Source organism: Chenopodium album, chromosome 26 (assembly GCF_948465745.1).
Source record: "Chenopodium album chromosome 26, dcCheAlbu1.1, whole genome shotgun sequence".
Lineage (NCBI taxonomy): Eukaryota > Viridiplantae > Streptophyta > Magnoliopsida > Caryophyllales > Amaranthaceae > Chenopodium > Chenopodium album.
This window is the reverse complement of record NC_137859.1, coordinates 2,522,479-2,536,105: the sequence shown is the minus strand read 5'-3', so window position 1 is coordinate 2,536,105 and position 13,627 is coordinate 2,522,479. Positions and strand designations below refer to the sequence as shown.

The 13,627-nt window shown below is 36.0% G+C and overlaps 1 protein-coding gene and 1 non-coding gene across 2 annotated transcripts; one reads left to right on the top strand and one right to left on the bottom strand.

Moving 5' to 3' along the window:
* Positions 1-826: 826 nt before the first annotated feature.
* On the bottom strand, positions 827-12,366 carry LOC145616152 (uncharacterized). The gene is made up of 4 exons (XM_081670850.1): positions 9,380-12,366; positions 6,447-6,939; positions 5,905-5,999; positions 827-3,211 (listed from the first exon to the last, which is right to left on the bottom strand). Exons 1-4 carry the CDS (start codon positions 11,641-11,643, stop codon positions 958-960), a joined length of 5,106 nt encoding a protein of 1,701 aa, XP_081526976.1. The 5' UTR covers positions 11,644-12,366; the 3' UTR covers positions 827-957.
* Positions 8,635-8,706, top strand: TRNAP-AGG (transfer RNA proline (anticodon AGG)). Its single transcript has one exon. It is a non-coding gene; the product is annotated as a tRNA-Pro (tRNA).
* Positions 12,367-13,627: the final 1,261 nt, after the last annotated feature.

The following is a 13,627-nucleotide window of genomic DNA, read 5'->3' as shown; positions in this document are numbered from 1 at the left end:
GGTTCCAAAAATTTGAGAACCTGATCCGGAACCTATTACAACAGGTCCTCCAATTTGCTACCCGGAACCGGAACCTCTTGTACAGGTTCCGGTTCCGGAACCTGCGGTTCCTAACAGGTTCCGGTTCCGATTCAGGGTACCCTGATTTTTTGCTCACCCCTAATAGTGATGTCATATAAGTGTAATAATGTGATGTGACTTAACTATAATGATGTCATATAAGTGTAATAATGTGAATGTGACTTGACTATATTTATAATGATGTCATATAAGTATATTGAAGTGATGTGACGTGAAAAACTTCCCTTCAAAAAACTACTACGTATATTGAAAAACTTGGTCCAAATATCATAAAATAAAATAAAAAATCAATTAAGGGCATGTTCTGATTTAGTGAACTGCGCTAAGCTGAACTGAACTGAATTGAATTGAATTGATTGGAGTTGAACTGAACTGAATTGAGCTGAAATGAATTATTTATGAGAGAAGGAAATTAGAAATTGAACTGAAGTGAACTGATTGGAGCTGAATTGAATTGAACTAAACTAAAATAATATTTAGTTGAAGAGAACAAACCCTAAAAGTTTGTTTGTCTTATCTAATTTTAACTTAAGTTATCTTACAAGTAGTTCAAAAACAATACAAGTAATACGTAAGTTAAGATGATTTCATAGAATAAGTCTAGACATACCTACAAAAATGGCCCAACCAGTCGTGCTAGGACCACTATGAAACCAAACTTGGGCTGAAGTAGACCGGCTAAAAATTTGTGATAGTCTTTAATTTTTCATTTATCACAAAATAGTGAGGAAGCATAAGTACATAGTAACAAATAACAATATCATATCATCTATGAATTGCTTACTATCTACCATCTACACAATACAATTGTACAAAATGGTCAGTAATATGACATGACAATAAACTCAGCTAAAAACATACAAAAACAATAACTCTTTAAGTAGGTTTCCAACAAGAAATGGCATACAAGATCCTCCCTTTCCATCCTTGGACCACCCAATTTCCATCTACATCATAACTAAATTCTTCTCTAAACCTCCTCTTAACCATAGCCCTTGCTCTTCTCAATAATTCGCGGTCTAATCCTACTTGCTCAAACCCTGCCCTTTGAGTCCGAACTTGCCATTGTTTATAGCTTTCAGGCCTCTCAACCCTCTCTATACCTTCACATGCTATTACATTCAATGCTTGAGGCCCGTATATCTTGCTCTCGAGTAACAACCTCTCGTTATCTTCCTTACTCATTGTAGACTCAAAGATATCAAACAAGGCCGAGTAATGAAACATGACCTCCTTAAATCGATTTAGGAAGAATGGAACACTCGATGTGCTATTGACAACCGCGTGCATAAAGATATCAGGATTGATTTTCCTAACCAATTTAAAAAATACATCCCTTGGACTATTTTCCTCTACACTTTCATCAAAGAGTAAGTGTGCCCTGTACAAGCAGTTTACCACAAGAGGCTCATTTCTCTCAATCTTTAGCTCCTCAAGTTGTACATCCTCCCATTTCTTTGCTATCGGATGATACTCAAAGGGCACATTGTACTTCTCACAATACTTGGCTAAACACCTCCCTGTCTCCTCAACCCTTTCTGCAGGCCGGAAACCACGTTGAGGGAAGTCAATCCCGGTGATTCGTATCCTTGGAGGACCATTAGGCCTCTTGGAGAGATTCTGAATAATACAAGGCCACTGAAGTCCATAATAAATCCCAAAATCAATTATGTGAATACTTGGTGCTTCCTCAACTAGTCTTGCAATTGTCTTGTTCATAGTGTAATAAGACATTATCTGAAAAGGCACTGATGCAACATAAATCCGGTTAGCTTTAAGCACCTCAGACGGAGAAACCTCCTCATTAGCATGAGTCCATTCCAACCCTCTTCCCTCTAGTCGCGCCTCAAGGCCATTAGCAAGATATTGAGCCACTCTTTGGAGAAAATCTCCATAAGGTGATGAATGTTCCCTAATCTGCTTAAGCATGTCATAAGCACCAGTTAAGTTCACCTGCGCTACACATTGAGCACACCGCGTTAAAAGCCCCCTCAAATCAGGAGCCTGTACCTTGTTATTGCCTCGTTTCTTCGAGCCCTTCGAAGAATCACCTGAATTCTGTGTCCTGCTACTGCTATTACACAGTGCACCTGGTTTACTTCTCCCTTCAGGGCAGAGTATCACATCACCATATTGCTCAATTTGCTCAATAACTTCATTATTGCTAGGTGTTATATTCTTGTTTCTTCTCTGATCACCATTTTCTTCACTATCATGCTTCCTTCTCCTAGTACTATCAGTATAACATTGATCACCTTTTTCACAAATTGGTGCTTCAAAATGCCCCACCCTGCTTACACTATGACCAATCACTTGATCTTGCAAAAGGTTATTATTGTCATTTATTATAAATCTGAAACCGGCCTCATTAAAGTGGACCGACTCTCCTCCTCCACCAATCAAATCCCCTGGGGCCGGAATCAGACCGGCCCCATGGGATATTAATTCATTCATAGGTAAACTACTAGAACAAATAGACCCAAAATTATCATTATTACTAAAACTAGGGGCACAGGAAAATGGAACATTAATGTTATCATTGCTAGAAAACATATGAATGTAATCATCTAAACAATGGCGAGATGTCTGACAAATATCAGGAGGTGGGCATTGATTAATAATATAATCATGATTATTATTATCATTATTATCATGATTATTAGCTGAAAATGAAAATGAAATATTCTCACCAAGATGAAGGGCAGCATCTAAGGATTTGTTGTAGGACAATTGAGCAGCCATATAATCTTCAAGGGTTGAATTTGGGGTTTGAAATTGATCATCTGGGGAGCAATATTCTTCCCTTAAAAGGTCATTTATGTAATTAAAACAAGTATCTGGGATTGCAGGGATTTCTGTTGGGTCATTTGGTAGTAAATTTCCCAAATTATTTGGGACATTTATTTGACATTCATCAAAGGAAGTATGCTCATGAAATTGAGCAGAAATATTGTTATTACTATTGTTATTTCCAAATTGGTGATTGTAATTTGGAGATGATGGTTCAGCATTTTCTTCATCACCCAGAAAAGGGTATGATATTTCTTGGTTAAAACCATAAAGATTCATGATTTTTTCTTTTGTTTTTTGGTAGATTGAATCTGAAAGAGATTGAAGAAAGGAAGAATATTGAGGTCAAAAGAGGTCTAATGGAGCAATTTAGTGGGAAGAACAGTGGGAGGTAAATTGAGAGCAGCATAAAGGTGTAAAGTTAAAAGGGTGTGCACTTTACTAGAATATTTGGATGTGTGAAGTGGGAATCAGATTACGAAGTTTACTCCCTTGGTCCCATCCCTTAATATTTGCCCCATATCTCAACTTTCGCTTTGTAAAGAGATATGCTCCATAATTTGTACTCCGTATCGAGTTGGTAACTAATTTTATTCTCGAACACGTAGGTATGAAATGATGTGAATATAAAGATGATCAGCTCTTTATTGATATAAAGAAAAAAAGTGAAATAAACTTGACTAAACAAATTCAGTAGATATTAATAATACTCTGTACTAAAAGGAAAAGAAGAAGTATTCAATACGGAGTATTAAATTTAAGCGGATTTGATTTGACACTCGATACCAACTCATAAAGAATAGGAATAGGAATAATTAGTTTTAAAAGGACTTTTGTAAGTTAATTTATCATTTATGCTCCCTAGTAAAGTAATTTCCCCTTTAAATAACAATTCCTATACCTTATATAGTAATTTAAGATTCATTATTTGTCTATCCAAATGAACACGTTGGGGGAAGTAGACAACAACTTGCTTCATTTTATTTATTTTTTAATTAATTTATGACGAGATCTTGCTTATATTAGCTTCATTGAATTGCAAAGTCATTATTCTCTTTAATAATTGCAAGTGTTATTACATTAATATAAATATTAATAATTTAGTTGGCGAAGTTTTCAAAGTTCAATCTCTTATCTTTGGTCCTTGAATGATGCAAACCATGACTTATCATGACAAGAACAAATTAAAGTAAATGGTGAATCCAAAATAGCAAACATAAAGAATGGGCTAAACCAATTAATATTAAGGTATCCGACTTCACTACCTCTATAATGGCAATGCCAAAATTTCTATGTTCTCAAAGACTAATTCACTCTTCCAAAATTTTACTACTTTTTGCTTGGGAATAATGTGTGGCTTCTTCTCCGTAAGTAATAAATTTTTTTACTACTCTCTTGCATAGCTCTTAATACTCTCTCTTGGTATTAAAAGGACTGACTTAGGCATCGGAAAAGTGTTCCTTGGACAACCCTTGAGGCCAGTTAACGTGCTTTGCTGTGCGAGAAACCCTCAGCCCAAAATCTTTGGACCAAGGCCTGTCTTCAGCCCATTGGACTAAAGACCAAAAAGACTTGCGTGGACCTGGTCCACAATAATATTATTGTGGACCCGAGATTTATACACACGTAACTGACATTATATTGAACATAGTGACCCTTATATTTAACATAGTAACCTTATTTTTAACATAGTAACCTTTATTAAAACTTGTATAACATTTAATATTATAGTGAACTTGAATACGACATTATAACCCTAATTTTAACATAGTGACCTTTATTATTCATATTGACCAGTATATAAAATATTTCATCAAACAATTAACCTCTTGTAGCCTATATATTACCAAAATGACTTTTTTTTCAACATAGTGACCTTATTTTTATTATAGTGACCTTTTTTTTTTATTAATAAAACAACCATAGTTTGTATAATATTAATGGTCCACAATAAATTAGTGTGAACCAGGTTCATTTAAGAATTTGTAACTAAAGACCCTCTATGATCCACATTGTTTATACCAGAACATTGTTAATACAGTATATGTGTTGAACAAAGTTTGATGCAATAAATATACGATTATACGTAGTACATACATATGTTGTAAGTCAGTAGCTATGCACCTCATTTAAAGGATGACTCAAGCAGGTGTCATTTTGTATGGTTAGTTATTACAAAGATAAACTTGATTTTTTTTTTTTTTTTTTTTTTTTGACAAGAAAAGATAAACATGATCAATTCCCCAAAGAGGCATAGATAAGTTGCAATATCCTGGTTTCGATAATAAAAGTTGCACTATATTACTTTTCCATAATAGGTAGCCAACTAGACAACGTAGTACTAGTAAATGAACTTTTTTTTTTTTTTTTTTTTGAAACATAGTAAATGAACATATAACGCTTAAGAAGTGGAGCCTGGAGGTATTAGAATTGTGGGATCAAAGAAACTGTGCACCAAAAATTACATTCAGGTTTATCCTAATCAATTTACGTAGTATTTATTAGGAAATTTTGTTTGGAACTACTATAAAGATAAGCTCATTTATGAACAACTACCTATTTTTTTTTTTTTTTTTTTTTTTTTTTTAGAACTACCCACAAATTTGAAAACGTTTGGGTAGCACTACCTATTAACATTTTTCGTTCAATTAAGACGGTATCGGAGCCCACTTTTTTCACTTTTCCCACCCAATTAACTCTCCCAATTTGTATAAAGGTTTTAATATACCTTAATTAACCTAATTAGGGTTTTAATTAGAATTCATTTTAGGGTTCATGAGGTTAGTATTATTTGGGAAATTTGATTTCTAATGTTTGGGGGTTTAATTGAATTGGGGTTTTTGCTTATTTTAGCATTAATTGACCATTGTAATTGAAAAAAGTGAAAATTTGGGTCAAAATAACATTTTAATTGGATGAAAAACGTTAGTGGGTAGTGTCACCCAAACTTTTCCAAACTTACGAGTAGTTCTAAACAAATAAAAAAAAATGGGTAGTTGTTCACAAATGACCCTATTTTAGGGTAGCCTGTACCTTGCGATTCCCTCGTCTCTTCGAGCCTTTTGAAGAATCACCTGAATTCTGCGTCCTGCTACTGATATTACACAGTGCACTTGGCTTACTTTTTCCTTCAGGGAAGAGTATCACATCACCATATTGCTCAATTTGCTCAATAACTTCATCATTACAAGGTGTTATATTCTTGTTCTTTCTCTAATCATCATTTTCTTCATTATCATGCTTCCTTCTCCTATTATCGGTATAACTTTGATTACCTTTTGGAAATTTTGACTTTTGCTACCTCACAAACACCTCAATTTCAATTTTGCTACCTATCAAAACTTTTATTTTATTTTGCTACCTAACACTTGCCCTTTTTTTAAAATTTTGCTACCATTGAACGGAATCCGTTAAGTGGGTCCATAACGACACGTGTCGTGTTATTATTGGCCCAAAAAAATTAAAAATAAAAAAAAGGAAAAACCTAAACTACCCAGCCACCACCCCCTTCCCCCCAACTCACCGCACCCCTCCCCGAAACCACCAGCCGTGTCGCACCACCACCCCCTACCCACCGGAACCCTTCCCCTCCCGTATCTCCTGAGATGATGATTAGCTGCTCTAAAAGTTTTAAGAGTATCTCCACCATCCACATATTGCAATCTTAAAGTAAGCTCAGCTTCCTCAAGGAATGGGAAAGTGTCTGTAAGGTCTACAAAAAGATTAAGCGCGCTTACAGAGCAATCATAGGACAAGGTCAGCTCTTTGATACTACCATAAACAGCTGCAACGAACACACATTTTGCAACAGCTTTACATGTGAAACTCTCAAGACCAGTGTGATCAAGAACAATATCATTGAGATAATCATAACTATCAAGAAAAGTAGCTTTCTTTAGCCTAGGAAACACTGAAAGCTCCAGGGTATTAATCCAAAACGTGCAATGATCAAACTCTAAAGTTTCAATTGCAGGACAAGAGCGCGTTAGATTCATAACATCATCGTCCTCAATCACAGCATACAATAAGGACAAGTGCTGCAGAGAGGAAAAGGCAATGGACATGTTGCTAGAAAACTTGCATCCATGTACATTAAGGGAACGCAATCCTTTTGAAGCCAGAACAGAGAAGGGAATATTGTAAAAAACAAAATTATCATCGATTTCATTCCACCCGGTGTGTTGTGTCTGTACAAACAAGCACAGCTCCTTAACCATACTTAGTTTGGTGACCAACTCAATCAAGTGATCAACGCGGGAGAAACATATGGGATCACTGACTGCCACATACAATGCTAACTTATGTACGCGTAATTTATTTTGTATGAGTTGGGACAATTGATGATCCATGAAATTCACCCTTATTTGAGTTATTTCATCAATATCAGGCTGTTGCCTGCTTTCGAGCAATTTCAGTACGAATAAGTTATGATCCAAATTTACAAAGGGGGCCATGGGGTATGAACTGCATACACTTTTCCAGGTCTTGGACAATACGGAACTTCGACCTACATCTTTCAATGGATCAAGCTTATCGAGTATAACATGGAGAACGTGTTCCGGCAACCACGAGATCCGATGCACACTTTCATTCTTGCTCCTAACGCACATCCTCTTCTCACATTACCTTAAAGCTACCCGATCTTCTCTCTTCTCCATCTCGTTTTCTTTGGAAAAATAAATTATGAATCAGCCATGTATAATTTTAGGTCACCATTTTTATAGTTTCATCCAAACATCAAAGCTAATTTAATTCCATTATCAAATTAGGCTCGAAAAAGGTATAATTAGACAGTTCCATTCAAACATCACATGTAAATTTAATTCCTTTATCAAATTAGGATCAAAAAATCATATAATTTTAAGTAAAAAACATACTCGTAAATCCAATTACACAGTTCTATCCAAAAATCAAAGGTAAATTTAATTCCATTATCAAATTAGGCTCAAAAAATCAAACAAGTATAATTTTAGGTAAGAGAAAAAAGTCCAATTTCATAGTTTCATCCAAAAACATCAAAGCTAAATTTGATTGAGTTATGAGATTAATCTCGAAAAGACCCATAATTTGGTTCTCTAGCAACAAAATTGATCGTTAGGATCTATCAGAAAAATACCAATAGTTCAATAATCGAATTTAAATTGAGCATACTAAAAAAAATTAACAATAAACCATAGAATGTAAATTGATATTCGACGATTTCAAAAAGAAAACCATCTTACCTCAGAAGCTGCATCAATGGAGGATACAAATATGTGAAGTCGCGCTTCAATGGGCACTGAGAGAAACAGTTTGACAGTTTTTCTTTTTTTTTTTTTTTAACAAACCGTATATTTTTGCAGACGACCAAATATTAAAAAAAAAAAAAAAAAAAAAAAAAAAAAGGACTTCGTAACTTATTGAAGACTGTGTCTTGTGTCAAAAAAAAAAGACTGTGTCTAAAAAATACTTGTATCTTTTTGAAGACACGTATCTTTTTTTTTATTTTATCTTTTAAAACCACATATTTTTTTTTTTTGGAAGAACGTATCTATTTATTTTATTGTGCTTTGTACGTAAATCATACAAGTAATATAGAATATATACAACTCCCTCCAAGTCATATAATTTGATAGTATCATTGATTCATTTCCCTAAATATTTGATATGCTGGTCTAGTAATAATATACAAAGTACATCAGAGATTAAAAAAATTTTACAAAAAAAACAAGAAGAGCTGTATGAACACAAAATGCAAATATAGGATTGAATTTGTAAAAAAGTGGGCATTTGGTCTAGTGGTATGATTCTCGCTTAGGGTGCGAGAGGTCCCGAGTTCAATTCTCGGAATGCCCCATACTCCGTGATTTTTATGTTTTATTCTTCAACCAGTAGTACTAGTAAATCTCACTACGCTCTGAGTACGACGGCCAAATATTAAAGTTTTATAAACTTCCCTAAATCTTTATTTTCAGCCTGAGCCAGTTTCGACATTAGAATATGAAACCAGTAACAAAAGAACTAAATCAAATTTGTGCGAAATTAGTATACAATACTTCACTGATCGAATTATCTGTATTTGCTACTAGCAAAAAATTACAACATAATCAATTACTACTCTAATTCGCCCATTCTAAAAGCTAATGACAAGACCAACACCTAAGGTCTAGCAATAACAACACAAATCTAACATACGAGAGCTCACCAAATAGAAATAATATCCAAAGTTCATGCTATATTTCTATGATATCTACATCCCAAAGTTCACAATAAGAAAGCTCACCAAGTAGAAATAATATCCAAAGCAGTGTCCATTTGATTGACTGGGCTGCAGCAAGTTCACACTGTTTGTTTATCATCACGTCGAGATTTTCTGATACCAGCAAAATTACAAGTTTCCGCGAATTAGCTTCACCTAACTCATTCCTACTAAACTAAGCCTTCTTAACACTGACATCTTGCAGCCACACCCAAGTATCATCTGCAGTTTTTCATCCATGAGGTGTTCTGGATTAAGCTCTGAAAGAGCTAAGCTGGAACCCATGCAGTGATGGCATGGGTTATCCGCCCCTTCCATCCGTGCAATGTCCACTGCCCATCAACATCAATGACAAAGTCTCGGTGGTAATGTACCTTAACCTTGCACCTTAGCTTGTTGATGAGCTCCTGATCTAACGGCATCTGCCTAAATCCCGCCCTGATATTCCTGGCCTGCCACTGCTTGTATGTCTCTGGCCTTTCAACTCTCTCTGTGCCCTCACAAGCCACAACATTCATGATCTCTCGCCCATAAAATTCCTTCTCAAACATTAATCTCTCTGGATCCTCCCGGGAGGCATTGGTATCAAACATATCTAAAAGGGTGGAGAAATGAAACAGAGCCTCTCTGAAACGCGTGACAAAAAAGGGAGCATTGTAGGACCCGTTCACAACACCTTGCACAAAGACATTAGGCTTTATATTCCTCACCAAGTTCAGAACTGCACTCCTTGGACTATCAACCACTATTGTCTCATCAAGGAGGTTCTTGAACCGGTATAGACAGTTAACTGCGACAACCCCATCACTTTCTATCTTCAAGTCCTCAACTCTAATTGTTTCCCATTTTTGTGCAATTGCATGATACTCAAACGGCACATTAAAACGCTCACAATACTTAGCCAAGCGACGTCCTGTTGCCTCAACTCTTTCAGCTGGACGAAATCCAGGCTGGGGAAGATCAATCCCAGTAATACACAGTTTGGGAGGGCCACCATCTCGATTTGACAGGCCTTGAATAAGAGCAGGCCATTGGAAACCATAAAGGATGCCAAAATCTATGACATGAAGCTTTGAAGCTTTTTCAGCTGCTTTGATTATTGTATGGTTAGCAAACCCAATAGAGATCTTCTTCAACGGACATGTGCGAATGAAGAACTGATATGCTTTTAACATGTCAGCAGCAGATGACTTCATGGAACTGAGGGCAGTATAGATCTGTGACCCGGTTCCAGCTAAGCGGGCCTCGAGAGCATTAGCAAAATAATGGGCCAACCTTTGCGATCCATCCCCTCCAGCAGAAGAGTGCTCCCTAATCTGCTTCAGCAATTCATCAGCCGTTCTACGGTCATCTGATGCAGTAGATTGCGCACAGAGTGTTAACAAAGTCCTTAGATCCACTGTACTCTTTGTATTACCCTGCTTCCTAGAACGACCCTTCCCTACCTCTGGTCCCTGTGGTTGGCTAGCCGGTGATGGTAAGCTCTTCTCAGAGTCTTTATTGCTACAATTATGCCCCGGATGGCATAGCAAAACCTTATCAAACATTTCAGACAACTCCGCCTCATCTATAGAAAGAGCTGACTGCTTGCTACTTCTCCTGCCTTCATCTGGATCCTCATCCTCACGATAGTGAACCTTACTTGTTCTTGATCCATCTGGCGAATTTTCATCCTTTTCCTTCTTTACAACTACAGCTGAAGCATCATGCTTTGAATCATTAGGAAAGTTAATGTTGTCAAGATCAATGACAATATTATTATTTTTTGGAAGGAACTTACTAGCCTCCTCCATCCCCTTCTGAAACTGAATTATGGATTCTTTTTCACTAAAGAAATTCATGTCTATTGGCAAACCAAAAGTGGACAATGTTGAACCATTAGAAGTGCTTCCACCAAAGGAACTCGATGAGCCAAATGACCACTGAGGAAGAGTTGATGGCTGGGAATATGATCTAATCGGATGAGATTGAGTTACGAAAGGCTTACTATGATCACTCAAATCAGTAACCATAGTTGTTTCCACAATATTGGTTGAATTTGAACTAGAAGTACAAGTGCTGCCACTAGTATCAGTAGATGAGCTCCAAGGCTGGTCATCCGGGCTATCAACACCATGATCAATGAGAGGGTGTTGATTAGGGGAAGGGGGGTATTTCTGACCCAATGCATCATAAAAAGGTTTTTCAGTAGCTTGAAGGGCTAAAGGATCATGGAACATACAGGGTTTCTGCTCCATGTCCTCTTCCATAAGCATTTGGCTAATGTACTTAAGAACATCATCCGAATCACTATCATCCGAAAATTCAACCCCCCATTGGCTCGCTCCCGAAAACGAGCTCAAGTTGAGTGCATCCGGGTTAGCTAAAGGGCTTGGGAGGTTCAAGGATAAGAGGTCTTGAGAAGGGTCTTTGTAATTGAACAAATTGGCATAGTTTAGAGATTCATCATAACCAGAAGACATCATTCCATTAACAGGTTGGTTCCCAATTTCATTTACAAAACTATCAGAAAATTCCCCATATTGAGAACCCATGAATATTGTCTTGCTTGAAAACTTAAAATCAAAATCAAAATAATCCTAAATCAATCAATAATCAAAAGAAACAGGACAAATTCCAGAACCCTAACCCATAAAAGAACATCCAAGGCAAAAAAAACCCAATTCAAGATACTAACTTTCTCAAACAATCAGCATATATAACTAATACCCAGTTCAGATTAAAGTATAAAATGGTGGAAAATGAATAAAATAAACTCAAATTGTTTATGGAGAACAACAATAAAGATATAAAAGCAAAGAGGAAAAAGACAAAGCTTACCTCAACAGAGAGAAAGGAGGAAGATGATAGAAAGATGAATATGAAAATCAAGTTAAGATTAAAAAAATGGAAGATTTAATCAAGGGTGAGTCGCCCGCCTTTGTGATTAGGAAGGTTCAAAGAAGAAAGGGAAAGATTAATAAGAAAAGGGGTGGGTCTTCTGAGTCTTCCTGTTGATTTCACAAACATAATCTTCCACTTTGGTTCCACTCCACCTTATCTATCTTTTTGACCCATCCTCCAATCCTTTTGTTATTACTTATTGACAAACTTGTCCATCTCCCTTTGATTTGATTGTATTTTTGTGGGGTTGGCAATGGCATGACTACATTTTTGTGGATTTTGTATTGGTTAGAATACCGGTATGGATAATGGATATCAAAGGTCACTGTATTAGCTATTGATAAAACTATCAATACACTGTCTATTACATATTATCGAGCCAAGATTCAACACAGGTCTACCTACTTCGAGATAGCAAGCTAGACATACTACAATCGATAGTTACTCAACTCAAAGCTAGGTAGATTACATATGAAAAGGGTGTTTGTTTTAAAGTCGTTCGCCCTGCAATCTGGTAGTATACACTACATATCTATACTGGTTATACTCAATAATTACAATAGGAAGAAGGTTAATAGCGGTATTTAGATAATAACATATAGTAAATTAGTTACTCTACTCATAAAGGCGGGTAGGGTAGATTACCCATGTGAATCGACATACATTGATAGGTGATACCTTAGAGCAACTCCAATGGTTGTAGCTAGGGACTTGCTTGCAATTTCAATAATTCCCTAGCTACTAGCTTGACCATTGGAGCTAGAAAATTCAATTAGCTTGGCTAAGCAAATTAGCTTTGCCAAGCTAATTTGCTTGAGAATTAAACTTTCCAAAATAAAATGTTCATTGCACCAATTAAGCTATTTCCATGTATTTTCTATCCAACACCTACTACTAAGCTAATAGCTAGCCATTGGAGCAAAAAGTAGCTAAAATGATAATTAATTTAAAAGCTTATGTGGCATGGCAAGTTAATTGTCAAATTAGCTTGTCATTAGAGTTGCTCTTATACGTACATTGTTGATAATTAAAAATAAGCGTTTTTGACTAAAACTAGTTAATCTCTATGATTAAGGATAGTAATCTTACGTAGGAAACTTAGAATTAACTCCCTTTTATTAGTTCATTATTACGGAGTATATTATTGTCATATAGTCAAGGGGATTAGGCATCTGCTTTATTTGATTCTCCTGTGATTTGATGAGATTAGAAATAAACAGTGCATATTTGCTTGGATGCATGCACTTGGCCGGTCAAAATATAAGGAGAAATCATTTTCACAAGGCACGATAATCCTATGCTTTTTTGTCATCAAGTGCCGTCTTTATTGTGCGTGACTTTGAATTGAACCTTAAAATGCATTAATTAACATTTAACCTTAGGTCACTAATGCTACATAATCAAAGACAGGAAATTTACAGGAAGCACCGTCGTCTGATACACTTAAGCCCCAAGCGCTACCATTTTAAATATAGTCGTCACCACTACATGTTCAGTCCTTGGCACTCATGTATAAGGAGAATGCAATAGAAATCGGGTATTCTCATTGCGACTTTTAAATTTAAAATTAAAAAGTAAGAACTATCTACTCGCAATAATTTCGTACAGAATTCACATTTTTATGTTTTAAATGGA